Source organism: Zootoca vivipara, chromosome 5 (assembly GCF_965207765.1).
Source record: "Zootoca vivipara chromosome 5, rZooViv2.hap1.1, whole genome shotgun sequence".
NCBI classification, from domain to species: domain Eukaryota; kingdom Metazoa; phylum Chordata; class Lepidosauria; order Squamata; family Lacertidae; genus Zootoca; species Zootoca vivipara.
Genome location: NC_142588.1, coordinates 59,045,195 through 59,062,275, shown reverse-complemented (window position 1 = coordinate 59,062,275; position 17,081 = coordinate 59,045,195). Strand labels below are relative to the sequence as shown.

General features: G+C 42.0%; 1 protein-coding gene and 1 long non-coding RNA gene across 8 annotated transcripts in view; one reads left to right on the top strand and one right to left on the bottom strand.

The window, feature by feature from the left end:
• The window catches only part of VPS8 (VPS8 subunit of CORVET complex), an 88,512-nt gene that overhangs the window by 12,194 nt on the left and 59,237 nt on the right, over positions 1–17,081 (bottom strand). For all 7 annotated transcript variants that reach the window (XM_035133325.3, XM_088669728.1, XM_088669727.1 and 4 more), the window contains 6 exons: positions 16,922–17,011; positions 14,191–14,233; positions 11,585–11,688; positions 10,318–10,399; positions 9,381–9,463; positions 2,884–2,964 (listed from right to left, as the gene is read on the bottom strand). In XM_035133325.3, coding sequence (XP_034989216.3) covers positions 2,884–2,964; positions 9,381–9,463; positions 10,318–10,399; positions 11,585–11,688; positions 14,191–14,233; positions 16,922–17,011 — 483 coding nt within the window. The remainder of the gene's footprint in view (positions 1–2,883; positions 2,965–9,380; positions 9,464–10,317; positions 10,400–11,584; positions 11,689–14,190; positions 14,234–16,921; positions 17,012–17,081) is intronic.
• Positions 1,277–5,554, top strand: LOC148685698 (uncharacterized). The gene is made up of 3 exons (XR_015950018.1): positions 1,277–1,379; positions 4,574–4,677; positions 5,433–5,554. It is a non-coding gene; the product is annotated as an uncharacterized LOC148685698 (long non-coding RNA).

Sequence of the window (17,081 nt, the reverse complement as noted above, 5' to 3'; positions counted from 1 at the left end):
CCACCGAAAAAATTATTTATACCCTGCCCATTTGCCTGGGTTGTCCCAGCCACTTACGATATGTTTGCATCATGTGCAACACCCCATTGTACTGGATGGGCTCCAATTATAGAGCTGTGCATGGTTAGGGCTATCATATTGGGAAGGATACAAATGTTTATCTGTCAAACTTGTATGCTACCCTTCCCCATAGTAGTTCAGGCGGTGTGCATGGGATTAGCCACATTTATCCTTGCAACCACATTTGCCTGGTGCATAGATGACACGCCCTGGTACCCAAACCATGGTTTGGCAACCAGGGGCAACCAGGTATGCTGTTCCTCACCTCCTTCCCCTCCTCTCATTCAGGCTTCTCCCCCCCCCCCACCTCCGTCACAATCTTTTAAACTTTTGGAGACAGCTTGTTTCCTGCTTGGCAGGGGGTTGGACTGGATGGCCCTTGTGGTCTCTTCCAACTCTATTATTCTCTGATCTGTGTGAATGAGGGTACAGCTGACTTCCAACACTGAACTGTAACACGCCATGTGGGTCCCACTTGTAGGATTCTTTGAGGGCAGCCATGTCCTCTAAATGTGTAGGGTATGGATGTGTCCTAGTTAATGCTTACACTTACCATACAATCATAAAATTGTGAAAGGTACCCCAAGAGTCATGTAATCCAACCCATGCAATGCAGCTTTTTGAAGCCGACTGCCCCATCCCATGCAAAACTAGCATATGTTTATGTGATAGTTATTTGTTTCATATATTCCGGTGATTTATGTATAGTGCTACTGGGGTTGGCTCACATGCAGACACACTTATCCTACACAGAGGTGTGTACACACAACAACAGCACTGGGGGTGGCACCCCCAACTCAGTCTCCTAGCCAGCAACTTTCTCAGACTTCCTGCTTAGTACCAGCGTCACTGGAAGAAAGCAATATGGCGACACCCTGAGCAAATTCCCAAATAAATGCCAGAGCAATGCAAGAGTTGAATATGGCAGAGAAGACTCCCAGCTACAGAACTTAAATGGTACTGAAATATGCCTTCTGATGGTTCATGAAAGTAAATGCCCAGCGAGAAAATTAAATAAATTCCTTACACCTCCTCATACCCAGAGGGGCTGCCTCTGCTGATGAGTTAATGCCATTTCTCTCTGTGCCTCTTCCCCTTCTTTAGGGCATGCTACAAAGGTGATTTTGAGCATCATACCTGGAAATCACAACTAAGAACTGTCTTGCTACTTTGAGGACGAGAGGAGAAGCCTAAAGCTCCCAAGGGAAAACATGACTGCAAGGGAAGCGAGGAATGAGCTTTTCTTCTTTCTATTCTGGGCTCAAAAATAGCTACAAGAATCTCCTATTGAGAATACATCCAGGGATCAAAAGGCTAAGGTATAAATAGCAACTACCAGTAAACAATCTATTCATTTGAAAGAGGGGGAAAATGCAAGTTTCCATACAATCCAGACAGAGAGGGAAGATGGTTTCTGACCAAAGAAATGGGCTCAAAAAACTAGAATGATATGCTTAGATTTGCTCTAAGTGTGGTAAAATAGAACAGAATTTCCCATGTGATGGCACAAGCAGGTGATCTTTTATAACTGTTATTTTAATTATTGTATATTGAATTTGGTTGGATTTCATATTGTTAGCTGCCCTCAGAACCCTTCAGGGAGGAAGGACTAGGTAAACAATAAACACATTAGGGGGCAAACTGAATTAGATAAAATTTCAAAATGCAGCTCTCCACTTAGTGGGAAAATTGAACTATGAGCTCATCAAAGCAGGGGAATTTAGTGGCGAAATTCTGTTGAGAGAAATATTCAAAGGCAGCTCCTCAGCCCAAGGTGACAAGATGTACCCCTCACTGCTACCACTACCTCACCTGGAAGGAAAGCAAGCAACAGAAGAACACCTGTGCTGTGAACGTGCTCCTTTAGAGAGCATGATCATGTCCAGAAGAAACAATCCTACCATCCCCAAATTAGCTGTTTAGCAAGGACGCTACTTTTGTTACACTGCACATTTTCTACAAAGGCCTTAAGGTAAATAAAAAGCAAACATGAAATGAGGGATAGACCTCTGCTTGAGATCCTAGGCAGCTTCTACAAGTCAGCAGACAGTGCTGAGTTAGATAGACCAGTAGTCTAACTTAGTATAATAATAATAATAATAATAATAATAATAATAATAATAATAATAATAATAATAATAATAATAATAAATATATTATTTATACCCTGCCCATCTGGCCGGGCTTCCCTAGCCACTCTGGGCGGCTTACAACAGAAAAATAAAACACAATAATCTATTAAACATTTAAAGCCTCCCTGAACAGGGCTGCCTTCAGATGTCTTCTAAAAGTCTGGTAGTTGTTTCCTCTTTGACATCTGTTGGGAGGGCGTTCCACAGGGCAGGTGCCACCACCGAGAAGGCCCTCTGCCTAGTTCCCTGCAACTTGGCTTCTTGCAACGAGGGAACCGCCAGAAGGCCCTCGGTACTGGACCTCAGTGTCCGGGCAGAATGATGGAGGTGGAGACGCTCCTTCAGGTATACTGGACCGAGGCCATTTAGGGCTTTAAAGGTCAGCACCAACACTTTGAATTGTGCTTGGAAACATACTGGGAGCCAATGTAGATCTTTCAAGACCGGTGTTATGTATAAAGGAAGCTTCATAAGGTATCGGATAACCTACAGGTGTTGTCATGTCCAGGACAACAAAAACTTGCTTGTTAACACATGCTTTCATCTTACCTGGTGGAAGATTTATTTAATAGGCAATTAACTGTTTGGTTAATTAACGCCAATCAATTTATCTTCCATTAGACAAAAAGCTCTTCAATTTTTAGGCAAGATCACTTTACCTTAGTAGGAAGGAAAAGCCCATTCTACTTACTTGTTCATAATTAAAGCTGTCTAGCATACCCAGAACAAGACCCTGAATTTCTCCCAGTTTTCCTCTTCCATAGACTGGATCCTGTAAAAATTATTGCAAGCCGATGTTAATCAACTTCAATGAAAACAAACTGAAAAACTACTACACACACCAATGCAGGAGGGGAGGGGCAGATAAGGGGAAATGTTTGGTTAATAGCTATTGACTTCTCTGGCTACGATAAAAACATACAACCTCTTATCTAATCAAACTGCTAGTGCATGAGAAACAGCGAGATCCATATCTTCTAAATATAGTCAAGTGTTTATTCACATAAATATTTCTCTGTGACTGAAGTAACAGCACATAACTCAGACAACCCCAAATTCACTCAGGGCAGATTCAGAAGACTATGTGAAGGGTGGTGCAAGCCCCCATATTCTGGATATGCAGTAAAGTTACCTGTCAAAGGTTCTCTTAGTTCATTGATTCCAAGGTTGCTTCCCAACAAGGTTTACAAGGTTCCAGCCTAACAATGCTCCCTAAAAGACCTTGTCCTAGAGATGAATCCTGTTTTGCCCAAAAGGGTTTTCCTATCCTTCCATGCGACTGAAAGGAATGCACTGAAGAGAATGGATTTTCCCTGCTGAACTCCTTGATTCAATAAGAATTCTTTTCTAAACAATTTCTGGTTTGGTCATGCATGAGACCTAATTAAAGCACGATGACATATTGCTTCAGGAGAGAAAGGTCAACAGGATTTTCATTATTTACAGTTTTATAGTAATCTTGTCTAATACTTTTTTTATAGCTCTCTGCTTTCCATTTCTAAAATCTGCAGCTCTTGCAGGAAAATACTCACACCCAGATATGTTATTGAAATGTGTTCTAAAAGCTTAAAGCAAGATTACAGTAATTTTATTAGCACATGAGAGCTGAACTCAGTTTTAAATTTAAAGTCAACACTTGGGCTTTTTAATGTAGTAGGAAAAGGCAGTGTAAGAACCAATGGATGAAAATAAAATATGCAGAAATAAAGTATTTTATTCAACAGTAAGGACAATTACAGACCATTTAAGGAGAGTTACCTTTGGTGGACTGGGATAGATATTCTCTACAAATTTTACGGAGAACATTAGCTTTGCATAGTACAGTACAAGAATAAGTTGACTGCACTAATATAGAAGACTCAAATACATATCAGTGGTGCCTTATAATTAATGACCTAAAGGAGCTTATGCTACTACCTGTAGAGATTCAGGGGAGTGATAAAAAAAATTAAAGGATTAGATGGCATATTCAGGATTCTTCCAAGTGTTGTACATGACAATTCAGAATATCTGAAAGCCACATGGATTTGTCCCCATACTCTAGAGACCTGGGGACTAGCTGGATCAGCACCAGTGGCTTAGTCCCAAACACCAACTGTTGTTTTAAAACACTTTCCCTTCCTTTCTCTTGATATACTTGCTTCCCACACCTACAATATGATGCTAGAGTGCAAAGCCAAGCGCAGTCAAAGCTGCTTTCTGGACGGTCTCTGAGCAGGGGGTAGCTAAAAGAAACATAAATGATTATGAGCTACAAATGAGGCTACAAAATTCCCATACAGCTGAAGTTACCCACATGCTTGCTTGTTTGGGAAGCCTCTACATTAGGTTGTTTAAGTTTCCTGTTTAACAAATGCACACAAGTTATAATTTTTTACTAGGTCAACCTAAACCTTCTCCCTGATCTGCGAGGCAGCAGTAGCGCATACCAATGATCCATCCACACAAAGGCAGCGGAGTCTTCTGGGGTCACATTCTGTTTTCAGTAAGTACTTTTCATTTTAGCATGCATAATTTAAAAGCGGCAGCATAGGAAGTGCATCATGCTGAGGCACCATATAAATTATGGAGAGTAACTGGGAAGTCTGGGCCCTTAGCACAGCATGTACGTTGATCCATGACATATAGCAAGCTATTTTTATCTGTTAAGCGAGCCAGCTCCTCTTTTCTGAGGCACTCAATTCAAGAGTGTGCACATGTCAAGGGACGCCAAACGCTAGTTAGAAAGGAAACTGAGGAGGACAGAGGAGCAAAGAGATGGCAGTGAAGACTGTGACATGTATGGATTGCTCCAGACATTAATCCCAGCTGACAAAATGATAACACCCCAGGTGTCTTTTTAACAAGCTACAGGAGAGGTGGGGAACCTTAACCCCTATAATGCCATGAGACCAGGTTACCTGAAAGACCCACTTCTTCCCAGACATTGAGACCCTTTTCTAGATGCCTCTGCCAAGTGAATTGCTACTGGTGGCTAATTGAGAAATGGCCTTTTTCATGGTGACACCTTAGTTAAGGAATGCCCCCCCCCAATGCTTGCCTATCACTTTCCTAACCCTTTTCAGTACCAGGTGAAGACATTATTTTTAGATTCCACTGAATTTTATATTCTGCTTCTAGTGTTGTTGTTTATCTTATTATACTGTTTTACTTGCTGCTGCTGCTGAAGTTTTTTTCATTGATTTTTATTTATCACTAATCATTTTGGGTTTCCCCCCCATGTTTTGTTATTGTAAGCAGGTCAGAGAACATTGTTTCTGTTGCGGCATGCAGATGCTTATTATAAAAAAGAAGCAAATGACCAGCAGAGGAGAGGCGCCTGAAAGACTGGGTTTCCCAAATGCTGTTGGGAGACCAGGAACTAATATTACATTTGAAACCCTTATTTTAAAGCCCTTTAAACTAGACAGGCAGAGAAAGTCTACACCCGGATAAACAAGCACATTCCAGCTCCTGGATCTTTAAATACTAGAGATCAGGTCAAATCAAGCTGTGCAATATTTTTAAAAGTACTGTAGTGTGGATGAGTAAGTTAGCTAGAGGCCTTGCAAGGTGCAAGGAAAATTGATGCCATTTACATGTTGTGCCTCTTTACTTCTCAAGCAACACATGCAACAGGTTATATAATTATAATAATGGACAGTCTAGCTTAGTGTCCTACTGGTTAGTAATGGAAGCGAAATACAGTGGTACCTCAGTTTAAGTACACAATTGGTTCCGGAAGTCTGTACTTAACCTGAAGTGAACTTTCCCACTGAAAGTAATGGATTAATCCGTTCCAGACGGGTCCACAGAGTACTCAACCTGAAGTGTACTTAACCCGAAGTATGAGTGTAATTGGTTCTGGAAGTCCGTACTTAAACCTGAAGCGTACTTAACCTGAAGCGAACTTTCCCATTGAAAGTAATGGAAAGTGGGTTAATCCGTTCCAGACGGGTCCGCGGAGTACTTAAACTGAAAGTACTCAAACCGAAGTGTACTTAAACCGAGGTATGACTGTATATGCAATATGAATTTTAGCTTTTATACTGCTTATTATTTGCCCACAGTTCAATTCCAGCAGATATAGAATGCTCATTATCACATTACAGTAAATAGATATTCTATGCTTAAATGTGCTCAGACACAGCTTTGACTTTCCTACAGGCATATGGAAATAAAGAATCTTAAAGTTTCCTGCTTCTGGAACAGGGTAAACAGTGAGAAACCACAAGATATCTGATTTTAGAACATTCACAAGGGATTATGGCTTTGTGAAAGATTTAGCACTTTACCTTTCATCTCTATTTAGATACCGCTCATCCTCTTAATGGGATAATACTTATCTTAATGTCCCCAAAATTCCCTTAATATTGCTCCAAAGCATTTCTTTCATTTTCCTTCTGAATTAATGTTACTAAATCCTCTGATGAGTCAGATTTAGAATTTAAATCTAACATTAATCATATTTAATACCATTTCAAATGAGTAACTGTAAATACAATGTGAAATCATAACCCAGGTATTTCTGCTGAAAACAGCTCTAAAGTATTGCTATGGCATTTGGATTATATCTATTTAAAGCAAGCAATAAAAAAAATGTTATTGCCTTTCTTTAAAAAACATACTATTACAAAATATCTTTCTAAGCAAAGAGACAGTTCAATAGTTCAGTTTGTTGGAATGTTCTTGCTATTTACCTTACGTAGGCAGATCTTCTACTCATAGGGTCCTCCTGTGGCACAACAGATGGTTGTTGGTTTGAGCCCATCCAGGGATGGCAGTGGGCAGGATCCCTACATTGCAAGGGGCCCCTTCCAACTCTACAGTTCTATGATTCTAAGAAATGCTTTCCCTGCCCACAAAACTAAATTCATTTCAGGGCATACAGAATAGCCACCCCAAATCTGGCACTCTTCAGAAGTCATTGGATTACAATTTTCATTTAGCGTTGCCATATGTCCGGATGTTCCCGGACATATGTAGAATACTGCAGTTGGCGGCAGAGTCTGGGCAAAATGTCTGGGAAACTGCTGATGTATGGCAGCCCATAAAAATAGCTCAAAAGCGGTCTCAGGGATAGAAATATGGCAACCCTATTTCATCATCCCTGAACATTGGCGAGGTTGGCTGGAGCTGTTGGGAGGTATTAGTCCAGAACATTTCAAGGATATCAGGTTGGGAACGGGTCCTGTAGATGATATGCTGTGTCAGTCCAACATTTGCTAAGTGGGTCTGATATATTATTCAAGTGCCAGAAGTAATTATTTCCATCAGCATCTGACAACACCAACAGAAAGTGAGGCCCCAACCAATTGTGCTGCACATATGCAGCCTGACGCATGCCATCTCAGGGAGTTATCATTAAAGCAAACACAAGATCAAGAAAAGGCTCCTATTCTGGACATGAAAATGGTGCATAGCAAGTAAGTTGTGCTACTAGGTCTTCTAAATCCATAACAACAAATAAGATCATTCTCCTGTAATGAACTGATTGGTACCAAGGACTTTTATCCTCATGCGAATGCTGTAGCTCAAACTAACAAAAAGCTTGTTAAATAAGATTCTTCAGGTTTTGATTCTAGACCTATGCTATGGAAGGAATTTTACCTCGTCTATAAATTACAGTTGACAGCAAGACACTTTGTCGTGGGAAATATTGTTCTGAGGTCCAAAATACAACTAAAAAAAAAATCAATGGAGCTGGAAACTAGGGACAGGAGGGCAAAAGAAAGTAGATATCAAATTCACACTTTGCCTTTAGAAGCAGAAACTAGAAAGTGGTAATAGTGATTAGGATGAGGAGAAAGGCAGCTGTAATTTAGATGAAATAAAAGCAGTGCCAGTTCGAATCCCCAGAGTAGTATTTCTCCCAAGCACCGAAGGAATGCTAGACAGCAATTTTACAAAAATATTATCAACCTAGATATCATGAGATTTGGTATTATAAATCATCCACAGAGAAGCTGTAGTGCATCTCAGGGGAATCATGTGTCCAATATAAGGTAAATCTAAAAGCCATTATTTGATACACAATAGTAGGCTTCTGTTTTAGTAGAGGCCACAAGCAAGGCACATAATCTGGCCATGGAGCTGCTTTTTAGGTTGTATCTCCAGCAGGGAGCATTGATTTTGTAAAACATTTTCCAATAAAAGGACAGCAAACAAATATGGCTTTGGCAAAACTAAGTGTGGGGATGAGAAAGCCGTTTAAAGTTAGGCTTTGTTGGATTAAGAGCTAACAAATGCATTGTTTCTTACATGGTTTATAAAATTGCAAATGGAACACCCTGAAATGTGTTCTGTTCGTTTTAATGATGTTTTATTGATCTTTCCATACAAAACATGCAAAATACAGCAATCAGAACAAACCTCCTCCAGTCAGTTTTGTTCACCTATGAAGGAATGCACAGAGACTCTGTAACTTTCCCTGGTTACTTTTCAAGGGAGAAAAAGGGAACCACTTCGACTCAGGAGTGGAGCATCTAGTGAGACACAACTGCAGCATTGCTGCCACTTGTACTAAGAGGGGGAAGACAGCAGTACACTTGGGGCTATATAAGTGCATCAGATTGGCTCTTCCATGGTCCCTGTGCAGCCCTGACCTTGCCACCCACCACCTTACCTCTCCCTCTCCTAGTAAGTGAAAGTGATGTTTCTGCTGGGAGGCGATTGCTGTGGCTCTGCCAAACTGGACAAGCCAGTCCTTCCCTCGTGACCAAAGGGGTAGCATCTGGGAGAGGACACAGAGCCTTCATGGGTGCCACAGAAGACTTAAGGGCACCATGTTGGTGACCCCTGATGCAAAGCACGAGCTCCACTCACCAAGGTATTCGTGTTTATAGTAACAAAAAGAGGACAAAAACCTATGTAACATTTAGTTTGAAACTCAGTCCTTCACTTACCTCTAAATTTCTTCTCAGATTCACTTTATTCGGAGTATGAAAGTCTTAGCAATTTTTAAATTATTTCCTACAAAAGGCTACAAAATACCCATCCCAGTTCCTATTGGCAGCAGCTGTTTTAATGACTTCAAACCTTCTCACTGTACAACTTCGACTTTACTCAACACACCCTCTGCCACCACCCCCAAACCAGATGTAATAAGATGAATTCACAGATATTAACAGCCACGACTTAAGCATGTACACATATAAAGGCATATTTCACTTAAAAATACATTATCAGTACATTATCTCTACATCTCACCTGTAGAATTTTCTGCAAGATCAGTGGCAGGGCAAGGAATGCTGCCATGTTGTTCAACACTTGCATCGTCAAGCTCTTCAAAACTGGTAGAACAAATACATCAGACTCATAACTAACAGGAGCAAATGCTATTCCAGTGTGTGTGTTTTTAAGTCACGAGATCTAATAGAAAATTGATTCTCTGGTGCATGTGGATGGTGAATGGAGACAATTCTTTTCTGTGATTATTTAATTTCAGATGAATTTCTGTGGTGTCTTAAGCAAATCCTCTCCAGTTGAGAGGTATTTCCACAGAAACTCAATATTATATACATAGGGAGAAGGGCAATTCAGTATCTATGCCTGAAAGCAAAGGAAAATGGAGCTCCTGAAGCTTGAATGTTGAAAAATGTTTCCCATGTCATACCCCACACATGATTCAATGCTCAAATTCATGATTGTTACTATGGAAAAGAGGAACAGAGAGAAATAACCAAGCTTCAGAGTACAGAAACAGAAGCTAATACACAAATGCACTCATGACATAACAGCTGTAAACCGGAGGAGAGAAACCATCAGGGCTGGGTGCTTCTGCCAGCCTCACTCTGCACCCTCCTGCCTTAGGAGTCTTCATACAGGAGCTGTGGCTAGAAGAACTGTGAGGGGGATTTCTGGTCTTTTCTTACAAGGTATACAAGATTTTTGGAGGGAGTGAGTTGCTTGGCACCAATGTAATCAGTTTTGGCTTTGGGGCTACTTTGAAGGTACAGGATGTTGTTATCTGGCCTACTGATAAGCTTGATGCTTACATTTTTGATGTATTTTATATGAGCTGCCAATTATTGAATTGTTAGTGTTATGGCTCAGTGACAAAGCTATTCACATTCTCACTCTCAGTTATTTGGCTTCAGAGAACAGGATCTGAACTACACATTGTTATGGATATTTTGGTGCTTACATTCAGAGTAATGACACAGCGCAGTAGAACTGGACAACTTTTGGGGAGACATCATTGCTTCTAAGAGTGGAAACCACAGTGCCTAGAAAAGAAACAAAATGGAATCCCATGAGTGCCAGTCCGTATACCCGAATTAGGCAATAGTTTGGCCCAGGAGTTGGCCCTGCCACTAGGCAGAGTGAGGCAAGTGCAACCGATGGCAGATGCTTGTGCAGAACAGGACTGGCAGCCCCATGGTTATTGCTCCTGTACCCCACCCTGCGCTATTGCCCTTGTTGAAAGACAAAGCTATATATGCTATAGTCCATCCCGAAAGCCTAAGCTAGCCAGGTGCTGTGAAGGATGCTATTCCATTTTCAGTGTTGTGAAGAAAGATTCAACTTTCAATAAGGTCAACTTCTGTATGTGGAATAGGGAAGGGGCAGCCATCTTGTTCTTTGCCTTAGGGCAGGCATCCCCAAACTGCGGCCCTCCAGATGTTTTGGCCTACAACTCCCATGATCCCTAGCTAACAGGACCAGTGGCCGGGGAAGATGGGAATTGTAGTCCAAAACATCTGGAGGGCTGAAGTTTGGGGATGCCTGCCTTAGGGAGCAAAATGTCATTGGCTGGCTCCGTCTGACTTCTGGTCAAGCTAATTATTATTAAGTAATAATTATTATTAAGACAATTACATTTAAGCAAACCTCTTCAAAATAGATTAAAACATCTTAAATAAATACAAAATATACTAGAGAATAACAGTACAATAGCCAGTAGTAGAGCAATTAACCTTATCTGGTCTTTGTATAGGATACACCTGAATCAGACATGGGGAATCCTATGGTGCTCCAGAGGTTGTTAGACTGAAACTCCCATCACCCATGGTCGCTGATCATAGTGGCAGGGGTTGATGGCAGCTGGGAGTCCAGATTCCAGCAGCATCTGATGGAACTCTGGTTTTCCATCCATGACCAAACTAGATGTTATGGTAAACTTAAGGTTGTAGCTAAGAACAACAAGAAGAAAGCAACCCCTTTTCCCCTCTACAATAACTACCAGCACTTATCTTGAGTCATGATGTTCTACTTTCCATATCCCCACCCCACATCATTGGCTGTCAGTGGTGGTGGTCAGAGAAACTTGGTGCATTGCAATGTCACAGCTCAAAATACTAGATGTTATAGAGGGGGAGGGAAAGCTAGATGCATGTTTCTCGCAGCCACCCCCCAGTTACAATAAGATGAGCTTAATGGAAAACAAGCCAAGCACTTCCTAGACTTCTTACCTCTCGCTGTGGTTGATTTAACTTGTGTGAATTCCTCTGGCAAAGTGCAATTGTTTTTGCTAAGCTATCTTCAATATCCTTTAATGAAGGAAATTCTATTGAACCTTGATTTAAGGAAGAAGTAGCAATTAGATACTATTCTGGCAGTTAAATTAGACAGCTAAAAACAATGTGTTCGGGAAATAATCACATAACTTGACTGTAAATTACGGTAAGTTTGTTCTATACCCTCACAACCATGTCATAATAAGGGAGCTTCCCATGGAACAAGTTGATATTTTAGAGGGGAAACTTCAGGACGGGGGTGGACACACCCACACCCACACCAGGCTGTTTAGGTTTTTATTTATCCTTCTCCCATATGAGCAGCTTCCCCTGTGCTGTTTATTACTTGGTGGTTATCTGCTGCTATTCTACCACATTGACTGGTAGAGCTCTGTAAAATAACCATACAGACATGCCCATAACATTTGGCTCAGATGCCACAAAAGTCAGTTACCTCTTCATTGAAAACAGATGCTTCAAGCAAACGTTCCTCATAAGTTACTGTTATTATCGTTTATACAACTATTAAAACCATTTAATTCAATAACCAAGTCATAATGGTTATCCAAGCACTGAGGGTCTTACATCCCTAAATTGTCCAGTCTGTCACAATATTCAAAAGATGTTTAGAAAACCTTACTTAGGTTAGGAAGATTATGGGATGAATTACATTACCCTGTGTTCCATGGCTGCTTATATTTGGTAGGAGGTGATCTTGTGTTGCTACGAACATTTGCTTTGAGCTGATTTTATTAAATACAAAAGAAAACACCCAAAAGGCCCAAGCAATCTTTTTAAAATAATTTTTTACCTTAAACTACCTAATTCATTTATGATAGCATTCTGCCAAGTTACTACAGAGCAAAGACAAGCTCTAAGATAAATTTTAAATGTGAACTGACTGGCTACATTTGGCTTCTCTGACAAATTCAATAATGCTTTTCTCATTTATTTTTTCTTTGTAAGCAATAGTTTCTCATAAAAAATATATTCAGTTCATTATTTTCGAACAACTGTTTGACAGCCCGTTTTAACTTTACTTGTGTGAGATGGAGACTGCATAGGAAGTAGGCACATAAGCCTGGTTCAGTCCAATCTTCTTCCTCCCGCTTTTTGTTTTGCGAAAGGTAAGAAACATGCAAACCAGGTGTCCATGTGGATTGTGTGCCTTGTGCATTACATTATGTGTATGGTGGAAGGATGCAAACATACAGGTGAAACTCGGAAAATTAGAATATCGTTGAAAAGTGCATTTATTTCAGTAATGCAATTTAAAAGGTGAAGCCAATATATGAGATAGATGCATGACATGCAAAGCAAGATATGTCAAGCCTTTATTTGTTGTAATTGTAATTATTTGTCGTTAGGCAGGTCAATTATAAATGGAATGTAATTAATGAAATGTAATAGCAATGTTTCTTTTAGTTTGGTTCTGTATTATTGTAACTATTTGTTTTATTACTGTGGAATTTCCAAAAGAAAGCATTTGTAAAAATAAAAAGTTGCATTACTGAAATAAATGCACTTTTCGACGATATTCTAATTTTCTGAGTTTCACCTGTACAACTCTACTAGACAATGAGAACTGCTGTAACTCTAGGCATATGCACCCGGCTTATACCACTAAGTGACTGGAGCTTCCTATGGTGAAATTGGGACCATGGTATAAAACTCTTGCCAACTAGAACCACATGGATAGCAAACATATGAGGTTTGTAGTAGAGAAGACTGAGAAGTAAGAATTTATTCTTCATTGCATGTCTAGAACAGACTTCCCTTTGAAATTAAATCCTAAGAGCGTCTCCAAATCAGCCATTTATTTCCCTGGGCCATTTATGGCATTTCTAAAATGCCCTTCACCAAATGGTTCTAGTGTAGAAATTACCAGCAACAGATGATATTTGCATGATAAAAAGAAGCACAAGCCAGAACAATCTCCGCTTTTGTCAATGTGATCTACTTTTGTGATTTTTCCACGGCCCAATGGCAATGCAGACTGGAGCGCTAGGCCCATGTGGCTGGACCCACACATTAAATTCTGGGGGAATTAAAATGGTGGTGGGGTTACATAAAGGAACATGGGCCCTGGCCAGATCCAGCCTCAGCAGTGCTTCCCCCTGCAGGGGTATTTGCCAGTGTGTGCCACGTGTTGGTGTGGTATGATGCACTTGTGCAAATTCAGCATTTCTTACTTTAAAAACACATTACAATCTCAAACCCACTAATCCAGGAGGAGGGAGGGAGGGAGAGAGAGAGAGAGAGAGAGAGAGAGAGAGAGAGGGAGAGGGAGAGGGAGAGGGAGAGAGAGAGAGAGAGAGAGAGAGAGAGAGAGAGAGAGAGAGAGAGAGAGAGAGAGAGATATGAAGATTAGCACCACTGAAGCAAGAGATAAAATGCAATCATCTTTGTCAGGGGGACGTGGTCTAGACTTGCTCTGACAGAGCAATAAAAAGCTAATCAATTATTCTGTTATTCTCAGCTTGATATTATTGGAGTTTTACTCTCTTCAAAAAAGTCACATTTCCTGAAAAAAGGAGGAAAGATCAATTTTAAAAACTTACTTTCATCTTCACATGTAAGTGTCAACAACTTGCTTTGTAGCCACTGCAGAAAAACACGTAATCAGTTGAACTCACAAGGATTTTCTACTGCCAATTATTCTGCCCCCCCCCAAGTTTCCCTGACTTCAGAAGAGTTTACATAGTGGATAACATGGGGAGGAGCGCAGGAGGACCAGATAAGGCAGCCACCTTTTTATTTTCAATTGGTACAATCAGCTTTATCTCATAGCAATTCCATTCCTTTCATTTTGGAAAGAACAAGGGGCACAAGAGCCGTACTTTGGGATTTAGCTTATTTTCCCTAATGTCCTCCTATTACTGGATCATTACAGTCTTGGTAACGGTCTTAAGTGCTAGTTCTGTGGCTAATTGACAGCCAAGACTGGCTAGGCTGACTGAAGATTATGGATGCTGTAGTTGAGCAATATCTAGAGGGCCAGAGTCTGGTTCCCCATACCTGCTTTAGAGCGACATCCAAACATGTGTAGTTTAACTCAAGTCACAATGGCATTATACAGTAACTAGTATCATTCAGCCCGCTTAATAAACGGGCGCTAGAACATTCGGCCTTTTTCGGTGGCAGCGGCGCGTGGGGGGCTTTTATTCCTTGTCTAATTGATTGTTCCTTCCCCCCTCCCTTTGATCCTTAATTTATCCCTAATTTTCTCCCCCCCCCCGTTCCCAAACCCCAAGCCAAAGTTCCCCCCCTTTTTTTACCTTTACAGCCCGGGCTCGGCTGGGGGGTGCGGGGGGTATTTCTTCCTTTACCCCCTCCGAAGCTTGTGTTTGGAGTGCGGATCCCTCCCCACCCTGTTTTCGCGCACTTTTTGCGCCTGCTGTTTGGTTCCTAATTTTTCCCCGTCAATAGCGCTGCTGCTGCCAGGGCCCAGTGGCCGAATTCTGGCTCCTGGACGGCCCGGGCGGCTGCTCCGGGGTGTATGCCCAGTTTTTCGGGGGGGTGGGGTGGCTCCCGCTACTTTTGTTGGCCTCCGCGGCTGTTTTTCAGTCGCCTGCTGCGTCCGGGAGGAAGCTTTGCCGTCCGGGGGGCTTGCGCCCGCCCCAGCACTTTCTGAGGGTCTCGCGGTTGGCGCTGAGCATTCGGTGGCCTCCCCGCGCCTTTCCTGGCCGTTCCGGCCCAGCGGGGGTCTCCCGGTTGCTTGCGCTGTTTGGGCCTCAATTTTGGGCCTGTTAATGAGGAGAAGCCGGGGCCTCGATTTTTTGGTCGTCCCGGCTTCCTCCTCAGGCCCTTGGGCACGTTGAGAGAGGGCCTGCCCTGCTTAGGGGCCTTGCTGCCTGCTCCTGCCTTCCACCTGGTGGCCTCTGTTTTAACTGCTTATTGAGCCAGTACAGGGCAGAGGGGTGGGGGGTGGGGTGGGGAGAGCTTGTGTGTGTGTGTGTGCGTCCAGCCTCTGCGTCCAATCCCTGTGTCCCTGGGGCACATGCTCAGTAGCGCGGAAAACGGGACACAGGGAATCTGGACGCAGAGACACAGGGACTTTATTATATAGGATACTTTTCTGTTCTTGCTCCTCACTGTTTGCTGCTGCTAGCAGTTGTGAGAAAACAATCAAAATAATGGCATGAGGTAAACGGAGTTATTTGGCATTAGACATGTTTTTGGGGGTTAGAGAAGGGTTAATCCTTCCCTCTAAAGCAGGCATGTCCAACAGGTAGATTGTGATCTACCGGTAGATCACTGGACGTCTGTGGTAGATCACTGGCTCCCCCCAAAGAAGCTGAACAACTGTGGCTCCCCTAAAAAAAAGCTCAACATTTTACCTCCTCCCTGATAAAACTCAACAATTTTGACCCAACCCCCCCCCCCAAATGGGACTTCCTCCTTCCTAAAAAAAACTTTGACCTGAACCCCAAAAAAGTAGGTAGATCAGTGCCAGTTTTTAACTCTGTGAGTAGATCGCAGTCTCTTGGGAGTTGGCCACCCAAATATAAAGTTATAATCAAACAGATAGTATTTATTATCATAAAAATATGGACAAGATGTAAGTGACTGTATATGGAGAAAATATGGCAAAATGTCTTCCGAGATATGGAATAAGCTGAGGTAAACAAAGAATTGTAGAACTGGAAGTGACTGTGAGGGTCATCTAGTCCAACCCCCTGCAATGCAGGACTCTCAACTAAAGCATCCATGGCAAACAGTCACCCAATCTCTGCTTAAAACTTCCAATGAAGGAGAGCCTGCCACCTTCTGAGGGAGTCTGTTTCACCGTTTCACCGCTGAACAGCTCTTACTTGTTCATAGTTACTAGGTCTTACCAGCAGAAAAGAAGGCTGATCGCCGAAGAATTGATGCTTTTGAATTATGGTGCTGGAGGAGACTCTTGAGAGTCCCATGGACTGCTAGAAGATCAAACCTATCCATTCTTAAGGAAATCAGCCCTGAGTGCTCCCTGGAAGGACAGATCGTGAAGCTGAGGCTCCAATACTTTGGCCACCTCATGAGAAGAGAAGAATCCTTGGAAAAGACCCTGATGTTGGGAAAGATTGAGGGCACTAGGAGAAGGGGACAACAGAGGACAAGATGGTTGGACAGTGTTCTCGAAGCTACGAACATGAGTTTGACCAAACTGCGGGAGGCAGTGCAAGACAGGAGTGCCTGGCGTGCTATGGTCCATGGGGTCACGAAGAGTCGGACACGACTAAACGACTAAACAACACAACCAGCAGAAAGTGACTGAAGCATTTCAAAGTAGTTTCTAGTCAACTATACCTCAAGCATAACTAGGAAGGCACCATGAATATCTCCTTTCTTCTCAAGTAGATAGGAAGAAGCTTCATGGAGTTGGTATTTCTGTGTGATCTGAACAAAAATTATACAAACATGATTTTAGTTATGCTCTCTATAATTAAAAGAGAGGGAGAGTTTGGGT